Source organism: Manacus candei, unplaced genomic scaffold (assembly GCF_025592945.1).
Source record: "Manacus candei isolate 608988 ecotype Guabito, Panama unplaced genomic scaffold, ASM2559294v1 h1tg000057l, whole genome shotgun sequence".
Lineage (NCBI taxonomy): Eukaryota > Metazoa > Chordata > Aves > Passeriformes > Pipridae > Manacus > Manacus candei.
The window spans coordinates 13,415,415-13,428,790 of NW_026138105.1; the positions used below are offsets into that span (position 1 = coordinate 13,415,415).

Consider the following 13,376-nt stretch of genomic DNA (forward strand, 5'->3'; position numbering starts at 1 on the left):
ATTATTTATAGGTACCATGGGTAGAACATGTTTTAATGACATTTGTGCTGGAGCTCAGCAGTGCAGATCTGCACCGAGCCAAAAGGAATATGTCAGAGGCTTTACAGCTGGTAAAAGCAGCGTGTCAATCACTGTGGCATGCTCACCTCAGCCCCTGGACCTGCTCCCCTGCCCTGCGGAGAGCCTGCCGCCCCTGGGATGGAGGGATGGATGTGCAAACCCACAGGCACACCGGCCTAACTCACCGGGCTATTTTATGGGCAAATCTCAAGTAATAAGCTCTCTTACTAGAATTAGAATGACATCCTGGAAAATTATGCTCTGGTTTTACAGCATATGATGGAAAAGCAATGGACTCCTTGGAAGGGGGTGTCTGTCCTACTATCAGGCAGACACGGCTCGAGGTTGAGCAAGGGTGGGGTAATTCAGTCTGGTGAAAACTTGAGCAGGAGATGAAGGGGACAGGACAGACCTGGCTGCACCAGCTCTGCACATAGGGCTCATCCTGGGCCACAGACGTCCTGGGTGATGGGAGAATGCTGCTGTGCAGAGGCAGTGCTGGTCTGGATGGGACAGCCTGGCAGGGGGTATGGCTGCCTCCAGGTCCCAGTGATGTCTGTGGTGGCAGGAATGGAATGTGTCTTTGCCTAAACTTGTAATCCTGCAGCCACCTCATCTCTGCAGCTGCTGGGCTGGGGGTCCACAGGCCAAGGTCCTGGCAGCCAGACCTGGAAGCAGCTGAGCTTCCCAGCTAAACCATCTGGACACAACACGCTCCAACACCTCCAGCAGCTTCCCGGAGAGAAGCCCAGGACATGGAGCTGTGATGCTGTAGCACCTCCAGCTTGCCAGCATGTCCGACAGTGTGCCTTGTGCTGGGATTTAAAGACAATTAGTCCTTGTGTCTCTTTGCATTTCTGCTTGCAGAGTGTCATTTTCTTCAGAAAGCGCTCTTTTGCAATTACTGTGAATTACACATGAAAAGCAAGCGACCACGTATTGATTGGAGCCCAGGAAAAGCACCAGAGCCATTTAGAGTAGATTAACTTTTTCTGGAGAACGGTTTCACAGTTATTTAAAGAGATTAATCAGTTCATTTCAGGTCATTTACCATTGTTTCTATGGCCTAGCCTGGAATATCCCCTTCTTTGCTGTGGACAGAGCTGAGGCCTTCCCGGGAGGAGGAATGCCAGGAGAAGGAAGGACAGTGCAAATAGAGGGTGCTGCTCTCTGGGTCCCCGTGGCACAGTGGGTTCTGCACTGTGGCTGTCCTTGGCGGGCAGGGGATCCCTCCTCAGCCAACCCAAGTACTTGACTGTTCTGTGACAGGTGCAAGAAAGAATGGGAGAGCAGCATTCCTGGGATTCAGCCCCCCCCAGCCTTCTCAGAGCCTGGGTCTGCTCTCCACACCAACGGCATGGTCAGCATCTCTCCTGCTCATGGTCATTGCCCGCACACCCTCACCCTCCTCCTGCTCCCCACGCCAGCACCCTGCAGGCAGAGCAGGCTCCTGCCCTCAAATATTTCAAAGCATTTGTTTCTTCAGAAAGAAAGCATTGAAGTCAAATAGCTCCTGTGGTGGAATACTTCCCAAATGTCAACACAATCTGTGCTACATTACGGGTAAATGTGATAATCTTAACGCCTGGCTTCTTAATGTCAGTGGCACTGAAGTCTGATGGATTGACAGACAGCCAGAATGACACGCAGTCATAGCTGATAAGGGCTCTCTCCGGGGAAATCACAGCTTTTTAAAGATGTTGGCAGCTACTAGCAAGTACCTTTTTATTTAAAAGGATTACAAGCATTGATTGCACTTCCTGTTTTCTTTTTATCACATTCCTGCACCAAGTGAAGCTTGTGCTCCGAGCTGAGCCTTTCAGACAATTATTCTGGAATAATGAAGGCGTGTCATGTTGGCTGTAATGAGTGTTTTCAATGCCTAATTTGTGTGTAGTGTGAAGGGATTTCAACAGCTGCCTGGCTCCTGGCTAAAGGTGAGTGACTCCTGACCACTGGCTCTGCTGGGGTGGGGGGCAATGCATGTTTCCTCCAGCAGAAAAGGGATTAAAATTTCCCAAATTACCATGGTAGAAACACTAGCTAAAGGGATGCATTCTGCTTAGAAATGGCTGGTGGCTGTTCCCCCAGTGAACAGTTGGACCAATTCATGCTCACCTGAGCAGCTCCTCCACAGCAGCGATGAAGAGATGAAAAATGGATGTCTATAAGCCCACAGTGTAGCTGGACACGAGCAGTAACAACCCCTGAGCCACAAACACTTGCTGTCACTGACAACAGAAGAGGGATGTCTGAGAACCACCACTTGGCCTCCCAACCACGGCAGACCAGGGCACTCAGCAACAGAAGAGGTGGGTGGATGGTGACATGTTTGCCAGGGAAGGCAAATGCCAAAGCACTGGGCTCCTGCTCCTGCTTTTACCCTTCCTTGCTGCCCAAGGTTGTGATGTTAAATGCCAGATGTTGACCCCCCCACAAATGCGTTCCAGCGTGGGTGGGGGCAGTGGTGAGGACAGGTGGGGCAGGACGGGGCCCTTTGCAAAGCCAGGGTTGTGTGATTCCTGTGTGAGGGCCCCTGTTTGTGCTTTGCCTGTGTATCCCAACTGCTTCAGACTCTGTCCACCTGTGCTGGATTCAGCTTTGCAAAGCCCAAGGTCCTTCCCTGAGAATCTGAAGAACAGTCATTAAATCCACACTCATCTGAAAAGGGATCTTTAGGCTGCAGAAAGCCCAGGCTGGGACGTGTGCATGACAGATGACGGCCGCTCGGCACGGCACCAGCATCCCAAATGGATGTAGTCCTGGTGGTAGCAGGAACACCAGATCTCTACCACACTGACCTGGCTGCTAAGCAGGGCAAGGGGTGGTTTCAGCCTCACTGACTGCCCGGGAGAGGGATTCCAGGGCCACACAAAATACAATGATTTTGTTTCTCTCCAACTCCTCTGGCTGTGGGGACAGAGCCATGACAGCTGCCTGGAAACACTGCACCATTTCTGCCAGTGACCAGGGAAGCAAGACCTGCTGCCAAGCACAAGCACAAGGCCAGGTCATCTCCAGATGCTGGGAACACTCCTGGGATGGGCTGGGAGGCAGCAGAGCCACAGCAAGTAGAGAGCACAAACTGGACCACTGTGGCACAGCAAGAGAGTCCTGACAAGACAGAGCTGCTGCCTGCACTGAGCACAGGGCAGAGGTGTAAAACTGAGATTTTGCTGAGCAGGGAGGACAGTCTGACACCAACCCTGAAGGAAGCTCAAGGGCTTGGTAAATGAAAGGACGTAGGGAGCTGGGATATTAGCTGTAGTGGAGGTGGTTAGAGGAGTCAGCTTTCTAGTGATAAAGCAGCTTCCTCAGAGGATACGGGGGAGAAGGGATCACCTTCCCAAGCAGTGTATTGCCAGCGGGAGCGGGAGGTGGAGGTTGACACAGCCTTGTTGCACTCAGTTACCAGAGATGGATTTCCCTCCTGAGGGTGCAGGTATCACTGCCCTTTTTTCACTTCCCCTTAATGATCCCAGCAGATCACATCCATCTTTTGCAAATACCTCTCTGGAGGAGGCCTGGACACCTTGCCTTCTGGAGCTTGCCGTGGCTCAGTGCAGGCATTGGAGGTGACTGATGCAGCCTCGCTGTGCTGGGGCTGCAACAGCCAGGGGTCAATGGGGAACAGCAGCACCAGCCCTGCAGGACCCGTTCAGAATGTGACAGCAGCAAGTGCCACCATCCTCTGCCACTGCCAGCAGACAGCCACAGGCCGTGTACCACGTGGCGAGGGCCATCATCTGCAGAGCAGGACTGGCTTCCTCTCCTGTGGAAGGGGGAGGAGAGGGACCTGCCCTTGTCCTGCTCTGCAACGAGGCTGTTGTGCAACTGCTGGAGAGAGAGAGCTGCTATATGAAAATTTCCAAAGAAAGGGCCCTGTTGAGGAGGCATGGAGCTCTCCAAGCATCTTCACAGATGCTTCTGCAATCAGAGCTCTCGATAATCCTCCTCTTTTGTAGTGAAGGGTCTGGTTCTGGCTGGCAATTTGTTGCTTTGAGCTCTCTCAATTTCTCCACAATATCAAGAAGCAAATCCTTCTGCACAGCCCAGGCTCGCCACTCAACTCCAGGCACTTGTCACTTTGTCACTGCAAGGAGTACGGTGACTGCAGATACCTCCTCCTCAACATGGAGCTCCCAGAACACTCCAGGCACTGACCTCCAGAGTTCCAAGGTGTTTGGGTGCCTTAAGTGGGACAGCAGGACTTCGAAAACAGGTTTGTGTGGGCTGCAGCTGAATGAGAGTTCATGTTGTCAAGGACCTGGGCTGGAAACCTGAGTGGAAACACACAGCAAGCATCAGCTCTCTGCAAACAGGAACCGGCCAAGTGTCCAGACCTGCCGGAGCAGGTGGCTGCAAGCGCAGTGCTGGCGGACTCACTGTGAGGGGGTAATTAATGGTGACGCTGGCAGAAAGGCCTCCTCAAGGCTGGCAGCTGTAGAGGCACTTACTGAAACTGTGAAAAGGAAAACTGTGCACATTGAGGTCTGGCAGCACACCTTGTGCTTCTGGAAAACCCTCCAGCCTCCAGACTAACCCCTTCTGTCACAGCATCCCACTAACTGCTGTCATCAAAGGTCACCAGATGCTTCTTCCATAACATTTAGTGAATAATCAAGGGAGCAGGATGGAGGGGAGGCACGGGGATGGCGAAGGATACGGAAACACTCAAAGACCTGGGGGATCAATAATCCTGTTTTGGAGCCAGGATGCAAGTTGCTGTTTAAATGACCATCACTTTATGGAGCGGTTTAAAGTCTGCCTGTTCTATCTGCTGACCTGCACTGAGGCCACCACTGAGCTCAGCCATGTTTCCTCTCCATGCCTGCTCCATCCCTCCACGGCCAGCAGCCACATGCCTTGGGGCCCAGGAATAGAGAAAGCCAAGGGCACATTTTTTCATCGTTTCCTTCAAATTCAGACAGAAAAAAATTACCCTTCTCTTGAAGAAGCTTTTTCTGATGAGCGTTTCAATGAAAAATGGGAAGAAGCCAGAGATGCAGCATCCTGCCAGTGGGAATGCGCTGCGGGCAGCAGGTGGATGGGCTGTGCTAGGCTTTGCCACAGCTTGTTCTGCCACAGGCAGCACCTGGCCCCTCTGGAAAGGTGCTGATGGGACCACACTGACAGTGCAATGTGAGGAGAGGAAACCAGACAAAATACGCACATAAGACTCGGGCTGGACGACAAGGAAATAATTTATTTCCAGGTCCCAGAAAGACCTTGAAAAAAAATAACAAGGGTGAGGAAATCAACCTTCTAATTTCATCTGGGTAGAGAAACAAAAACCGAAGTGTGACTCCATCAGACACGGTGGCAGCTGCCGGCTCCCCCCGCGGGTGCGGGGCAGGGGGCGCGGGCAGCGCGGCGCGGCCGGCTCGGCACCGCGCTCCTCCCCTATTTACACGTGGGGTAGAAACTAAAACGCAAGCGTGCGTGCATGCGCCGGGCAGGGATGGGGGGAACCCGGTGGGAGGTTTGCTAAACACGGACCCTGTCAGACCCCATCTCCTAGGACAGAGCCCTGCTATTGCACAACACTTGGCTAGAGGAAGGGCCAGTGCCGGAGGGGCTCGGGCACGGATCTGCAGCCCAGAGGGAAAACACGAACACATTCCTGAGGAAAGAGAGGGCTTTCTCCATTCTCCTGCACGGGGAGGGGGGGCAGGGGGTGGTGCAGGGCATGACTTGCCCGAGGCAGCGCGGCCAGAGCTGGCCCTCCAGAGCCCCGCTGCCTCCCCAGCATCATCACAGTGAACCAGCAGCACGCCAGGCTGGGTGCCAGCCACGGCATCCACCGCCTCCTCGGGGGGACCAGAGAGGCCCTACGGAGAAAGGAGCTCCTGGTCCCGGTATGAGCCAAGCTGGGGCTCTGCACAGGTGGCCGTGGCAGCAGCGGGCAGGGCAGGCACTGTGACAAGGACAGGTCCTGTCCCTCTCCACTGTCAGGTCTCACGCTGCAGCCAAAGGACCAACACCAGCAGCCGGGAAGCAACACACGGTAAAAAAATGAACACACATGTACATTTACAGTTAAACCTTCTCCAAGGAGAGAAAACACTGTGGTTAAACTAAAAGGACAAACCCAATGATAAGCCCAGGATGTGTCAGGCCTTGGGAGACCTTATCAGTTACCTATCAAGGATATAATTGATTTTTTTCCCAACATGAACAGATAAGGAGCTGCACTAGCCAGCGCTGCCTGAGACGCTGTGTGAGGGCATCGCTCCACATGCTGTTCAGTCCCCCCCGGGGTAGTCGGCAGGCTGGGAAGGCACAGGGCACCCCATGCTTTCCTCCAGCATCATCTACAGCCCAAGGAGCAATGGCACGTCCTGCTGGCATCTTCCTGACCTGCCTTCCAAACCCAGGAATTTCATGCAAAGGCAGCCCCACTGTGGCAGCTCATGCTGGTTTCTTGCAGGGCACTGTGCCGGGGTGGCAACACCCCAGAGACCACAAGGTGTTACAGATTTGCTGCCCAGCCTGCAGCCAGCAGGCAGAGCAGCACAAGCAGGACCTGGCCTCGTGTACACCTCCTGGGGATGGCTTTTCTGTCGCCCATGATGATGCTTTGCTGTCAGCTGGGTGTAAGCAGGAGTTATTCCCCCCAGTCAGGGGCTGGGGTTATCTCGTACGCTGCAGCATAGTCCTCCATGGGATGCAGCTCTCCCCAGCTGCTGTGGGTCAGGTAGCACTGATGTCCTGCCTGCTGCCCTGTGCAGCTCATACCGTTTGGTGAGAGCCAGTGCCTGACTGAGAGCTCCATAAACCCTGAGTCCCACATGAGGGGCTGGCAGAGCCCACTGGGGGTGCTTCTCTGGGCCCCTCTGATGGTGCTCCCCAGCACTGCGACTGCCCTGCAGCTCAGGCCACAGCACCGTGCCTCGGTCATGGGTGGGATGTCCCCATCTGTCACTGGGGCTTGTGGGGCACTCCAGGACCTTGCAGACAATGTCTGCTGTGCAGGGAGTGTTGGACAGCCCCTTCACATCACAAGCACCTCTGTGACCACAAGACAGGGGCGAAGAGACTGCAGTGTGGGGGTGAAGTGTGGTTTGAGGTGAGCGGCTGCTCTGTGCAGCATGTGATCCCTCCAATGCCATGCTGGCAGCTGGGGGCTGCTGAGAGGCCCACAGGGAACAGAGAGAAGGAAGACTCCAAAAAAGCGAGTGAACTTAAGGGGGGGAAATCTTAACAGAAGTTAAAAGCTTGTTTCCTTCTGAAAGGAAAGCTCTTAAAGAAATCAAAGCTCTTCAAATACTCTGACTCAAGTGACAAAAACAATTTAGACAACAAAAGGCTCCCGGTTTGCTCTTCCTCTCCTGGATGGGGCTCACCGAACAGATCTATTTAAATGATAATTTGTGGGGGGAGAAATCAAGTCTCCAAACTCTCTTGAATTAGATTTTCTTCCTTAAGTTAATGCGTAGTGCTCTAATGAGGACAGGCACTGAGGAGATGAAGACACCACAGCCAGGCTCCTCCAGGCTCCCCAGCCCCTCCTCGGGGGTGCGGAGCCCACCCAAGCAGGAGGCAGCTGCAGAGGAGCAGTTCCCCAGTGCCCCCGGCCCTGCGGCGCAGCCCCTTTGTGGCAGCCGTGGAGTCTGGCCACGGTCCCCACGTGGCACCTCGCGGTGCAGGAGCCGCAGTCCAGGAGGCACCGGGAGCCTGGCAGGGGTTGGTGAGGCAGCTACGACTCCTCACTGTCCTCCTCGCCCCTGCGCCCCGCGTACAGCGCTGCCAGCTGCCGGAAGCGTGGCCCCCAGCCCCTCAGGTACGAGAAGTCCTGCTCCGAACTGCTGGACCAGGTGTTGATGGAGCTCAGGGAGGGCACAGGGGAGTCCGAGCCCTCAAAGGCATAGGTCTGGAATGAGTCATAGGGCGGTACAGAGAGGTCCTCGTCCGCCTGCTCCACCTTCCTGCAGATATAGTCTCTGAACACAGAGAAGTCCAGGTCCGGGCTCTGCACCCACTGTGGGAGGGCATGGAGCTCAGAGGCGGGGTTTCTGCCCGGGCCCCCATCTCCTGGCCCCCCACCTCCATCGCCACCTTTGATCTCACTGAAGTCGTAGAGACTGCGCAGGGCTGACATGTCGTAGGCCTCCGTGTCCTGCTCGCCGCCCCCTTCATCGTTGTATTTGATGACATTGTCCCTCATGTCCTCGTCATCCTCAGAAGTCAGGTGGCTTTTGTGGTGTCGCTTCAGCGTGAGGATCAGAAGGACCAGCACTGGGAAAGGAAGAGATGGTCAGACGGGTGCAGGGTCTCGTGGAAGCTGTGCTCCCGCGGGGTGAGGACACCTCCTGCTCGGCAGCAGATGCAGAGGCAGAGCACCCCCTGGCACGGGGAGCCCCGCCGGAACGCCAGACGGTTCCGATCAGCCAGGCTCATCGAGCAGCAGCCGTGCTGTGAACCGGCTTGGAGAGAGGTTTGCCCGGGCTCCAGTGCAGACCGGGAGCTTCCTTTCCCATGCAGCGCGACCGCCGAGACAGGAGGGACAGATGGATAAACACACGGCTGGACAGACAAACGGATGGGTTCTGCAGAAGATGAGTAGGAAAAGGGGGTGCATGAATCACAGCAGCAGCCAAATGTTGGGTGGGTGAGCGTGGAGCAGATGGTAGAGAGCCTGAGCAGTGAGCCGCAGCTGTGTCCTGGATCATCATCCATTCAGCCCATCACCTTTAAAGCACCGATGTGCACTTTATTCGTTTGGGCAATTAGGCAGAAATTTGTTTGCGCTGCGTTGGAAAATGAAACCAGTGTAAAGTGCACCCTGTGGGAAAGGGTTTTCTGAATGGAGATGCAGCAGGAGACGGGGAGTGGAGCCATGCCAAGCAGAAGGAGACCTCACCAAACAACACGCTGGCTCCTACAGGTGTCTGAACAGCCCTTGGAACCAGCCAGGAGCCAGTCCCAGGGCCTGAGGGCTTTCAGCAGCTGCATCCATCAACTGCCCTCTGCTAGACCTGAGGGCAGCACAACACCCCATGCTCAGAGCCCCTTCCCATGTGCACACAAGCCCATGCTCCCCCTGCACCTACACGTCATGCCGTGGTGGCCCAGCAAAGTTTGTGCCAGTGTGTCAGTGGCTGGCAGCAGCATTCCCGGGGCACAGGTCCTGATCTGGGCAGTGCTCTGGTTTGCCTGCACCCCAGCTCCATGTCCTGCCCACGTGCTCACACATGCTCCAACACTGACCCTTTCAGGTAAGAGCACACCTGTGCACCCCACATCTGCCAGCCTTGGTCACATGCTGGGAGCACACACACCCTGTCTGCTCTGAGACACCTGAGTGGGCACAGCAGGGCAGCTGGTGAGAGCTCTTGGCTCCTGCCCATCCAGGTGGGGATGGAACCAGCAGCTCTCCAGGCTCTGCTGGGCACACCTGCCTGGCACAGGGAGCCCTGCCCCGGCTGCCTCGTGGAGCCCAGCACACAGGAGCTGGGGCGAACACGGGAGCTTCCCTGCTGGTCCCCCACTGGCAGGGCTGAGATTCCTGCCTCCCATGCTGCAGCTACCAGGGAGCAGACAGATGCAGCCTGCTCCATGCCCACAGCACCAGCCTGCACGTGTTCATGTGATGCTGACGGAGGGGACCTGGGACAGGACAAGAGGGGCCCGGGGGGACAGGCAGGAACTCACCAACCAGAATGAGGACACAGACCAGCAGCGCGATGAGGGCGCCGGGGCTCAGCGTGGCCGACACGACATAGGCTGTGCTGTTGCAGGACTGGATGGCCCCGTTGCTGTCGCAGCCACAGACACGGATGGTCAGAGTCCCCGTGCTGCTCAGGGCCGGGGGGCCGCTGTCCACCACCAGAATGGGGAGCAGGTACACGTCCTGCTCCTGGCGGTTGAAGCCCACTCTCTGTGTGTGCACCGCAGCCGTGTTGTCTGCAGGGAACAAGCAAACCCACAGTGAGGTCACCCCCATGTCACAGCCTGCAGGACCCTCCACGAGCTCCTCCATGCTCTGGATGAACAGCAGCTCTTTGTGCACCATCTCCAGCAGCCGGCCTGAGAGAGGCTGGGGCCTCTCCCTGCTCCATTGCAGGGATCCAGCTCATGGCTCCCCAGCACTGCAGCCTGAGTGACCGAAGGTGCCCAGCTCTGCTCCAGCACATGCCCCTTTGCTGGCACCTCGGGGCCAGCCTGGTGTTTCCCTGTCAGCACACCCAGGATTGAACCTCACACAGGAGCAGCAGCAGGTGAGTGTCTGAGCTGCACTGACAAACAAAGCAGGTAGACCAGAGAGAGGGGAAAAACCTTCCAAAAGACCATCTGAGAGTGGCACAGAGTCGGAATCAGGATAAAAATCAGTTTCTGACATGGACACCAGAGCAGACAGGGTGTGCAGGTGGCACTGAGCCTGAAAGAGCAGACACAGCTTCCAAACCCAAGAGATGTATGTGAAGGGCCCTGCCAGAGGGCCAAACACCCCTATGATCCTCTGTAACTCCTGAAGGAGCAGGCAGAGCTCCTTCCAATCCTCCCAGCCAAGTCAGCCATCCTCCTCCCCATCTGCTCACACCCTGCTGCTTCAGGGGCTCAGCTGGCACTGCACAGCCCATTACGATCCCATTAACACGGCCACTTCACGGGACCCTCCAGGGCCCTGGTGCCAGCGACGAGCCCAAGAAGCAGCTGCTGCTGACTGGGAGCAGGGAGGGAGGGCAGGGACAGCGACTGACACTCGGATCCACTCCCTGCTCAGGGGTGCTGCCAGCAGCAACACAGGCAGGGTGGGGCTGAGCAGCAGGTGACAATTGCAGTCAGGTCTCAGAAGCCACTGCTGACTGTCTGCAGTCTTTATCTAACAAAACACAGACTGGCCCACTCGCAGCAAGGTGCTGCTGTCTACAGACTGTCCTCATCAGACATGATTTGTGCTGGACCAGCCCCTTTCTCTATGAATCAGCTCTTTGATTGGAAAAGACATCTACTATAACTCTGGCCCTTGGGCTGCTGCCACCGCGGAAATTGCGGTATGGATTGGGTGCTGCATGAGAGCACACGGGGCACGGCAGGGACAGGAGGCGAGCCAGGAGAGGGGCAGGCGCTGAGTGCAGGGGGGGAAGACCCACTAGCCAGCTGAGAAGCAAGTCCTGGAGGCACTGCAGGGCAGCCAGGGCACAGCAGAGCACAGAGCCCATCTCCTGCCCTGCAGGACACCAGTCACCGTGGCTGAGACTCCTGGAACAGGACATGGTACCAGCACTGTGGAACTGGGCAGAGCTGGCAGGACGAGCAGGGGAGCACCAGCCTGGGCAGAGGTGCCTGGGGAGCATCAACCCCTGGGTGCAGGCAGGCTGCTGAGATCTGCCTATGGCCTACCAAGGATGAACTAGGAAAAAAAAAGTTATTGTTATGCTAATCGTTTGCACAAAGGTAATGAGACCTCATTTGGTGCTGCTCCCCCTGCCTTGCTGCAGCATAGCAGGGAGATATAAATAATGTTAATGGCACCATCTCAGCAAGAGACCAGGACTAACTCCTAGCTAGCCCAGCTAAGGGTAAGCCTCGGACGCTTGGATCCAGTGGAGACAAAGTCACAGGACAAATAGGACAGACCAAAGTGCTGTGAGAGAGCAAGGCTCTGGCCACAGCCCAGGAGGGTCATCTTTGCTGGCACTGGCACATCAGCCAGGTCACCAGACAGGGGCTGGGGTCAGATTCTGGCTCGGAGGATCCCTGAGCACACAGCCCTGCACCTCCACCACAGCTCAGCTCACCTCTGGCCCAGGTCTGAAGGAACACAGTGCTTGGGAGCTCTCCCAGCTGCCCTTCAGCACTGTGTAAATGCAGGGGTAGCACCAGCTCCAAACCTCTCTGGAAATGCAGCAGGAGGCTGGCAACTCCCTTCTGTTTACAGCCAGCTCCAGCTCCTGTTAGGGACCTGCCACGCTGTATTTTTAGAAACAGTCTCTAGAAACCAGGGGAAAATACACGTGCAAGTGGCAGAGAGGCAGACACCAACCTCAGCTCAACTGAGACAGCTCAGGCAGTGTGGCACCACCCAGCCCCCACCTCCAGGGACTGGAAGGAGAAATATTGCCACTGCCAAACCCACCAAGTCACAATAAAGCAGCCAGTACTTAAATCTACGAGCAGCATGACAGACAGCTCTGCTCTGAGAAACCTCGGCTCAGGAAGGGCCTGAGGGTTTGCTCTGTGATCCAAAACTTGGTGCAAGGGAGCAACAAAAATCCCAACTACAAACACTATTTTAAACGTCTTGAAACCGCATTTTCTCTTCTGAACAGGGTGACACGAGCCCTTCCTACGGGAGGGAGATCTGCAGAAATTTCACATCTACACCTGCGACACTGCTCACCAAGGCTGGACAGCCAGAGCCCAGCCTGGCACGGACCAGCTGCCTTGGGCATGGAAATGGCTCAGCCGTCCCCCCACTGCCCCCCAGCTGTGCCCAGGCTCTCCAGAACCACGGACAACTGTCTGCTCTGTTAAGTGTTTGCACTCCCGTTACTTGCAAACTTCTGTGTTCCCCTCTGAGATACTCCAAAAAAAGCCGTGCTGCTGCCATGCAATCGCAGTCCCTTTGACCTGGGTCTGGGAAAATGTATCCTGGAAGACGAAACCAAAGCAACCTCCTACAAAACAATGTAATTTCTCTTGGTTGTTTCTTTACAGTCAGCTGACCCACAGCAGCTTCTTCAGGATGCGTCTTGGCGCAGATTGGTTTGCAACAGCACAGCCCGGGCAGGCCTGGCCCCGCAGCCCTTGCATCTCTTCCTCCTCAGCAGCTTCCTGCCAAGTCCATTTCTGGGGTGACAAGGCCGAGGAGCAGTGCTGCCCACACTGGAACGGGAGCAGACGTTAATCCACAGCTTCCCTGCACAGACAAGTCTGGGTCTCCACACTTGGTTTCCTGCCCAGTCCCCGCAAAGCTGCACCTTCTGCTGCGGTCACACCGCTCCAAAGGCTGTGCCGAGTGTCCTGTGATGCCCCAGCCAAACCGTTTGCTATCACTGCCATCTTGTTGCACAAACTGACATTTTCTCTGCAGGTTTCCTCTGCCACCCTCTCCCTGATCACACAGTGACATTATCCCACGTCACATCACATCACCTTGTGTGATGGGCAGGAGACGGCCCCTCTGTCCCCCTGAGGAACAAGTCACTGGACAAGGCAGGAAACGATGCGAGCCGAGCGAGCAGGGACCCATCAAGGCTGCCCTAAAGGAAAGTTTAGAAACACAATATACTCTGGTGGGAGCTTAACATCACTAGGAATAATAAAACAATTAAGTCTCTCAGATTCCCTCTCCAAATAGGCTCTTGGCA

The 13,376-nt window shown here is 55.8% G+C and overlaps 1 protein-coding gene across 4 annotated transcripts in view; it reads right to left on the reverse strand.

The window, feature by feature from the left end:
* Nucleotides 1-5,377: 5,377 nt before the first annotated feature.
* The window catches only part of CDH22 (cadherin 22), a 77,500-nt gene continuing 69,501 nt past the window's right edge, over nt 5,378-13,376 (reverse strand). For 3 of the 4 annotated variants that reach the window (XM_051803449.1, XM_051803450.1, XM_051803447.1), the window contains exons 11-12: nt 9,715-9,966; nt 5,378-8,298 (exon numbers count right to left, since the gene is read on the reverse strand). In XM_051803449.1, the coding sequence (XP_051659409.1) occupies nt 7,760-8,298; nt 9,715-9,966 (791 nt within the window). In that variant the 3' untranslated portion in view covers nt 5,378-7,759. The remainder of the gene's footprint in view (nt 8,299-9,714; nt 9,967-13,376) is intronic. The other variant, XM_051803451.1, reaches the window with a different exon arrangement.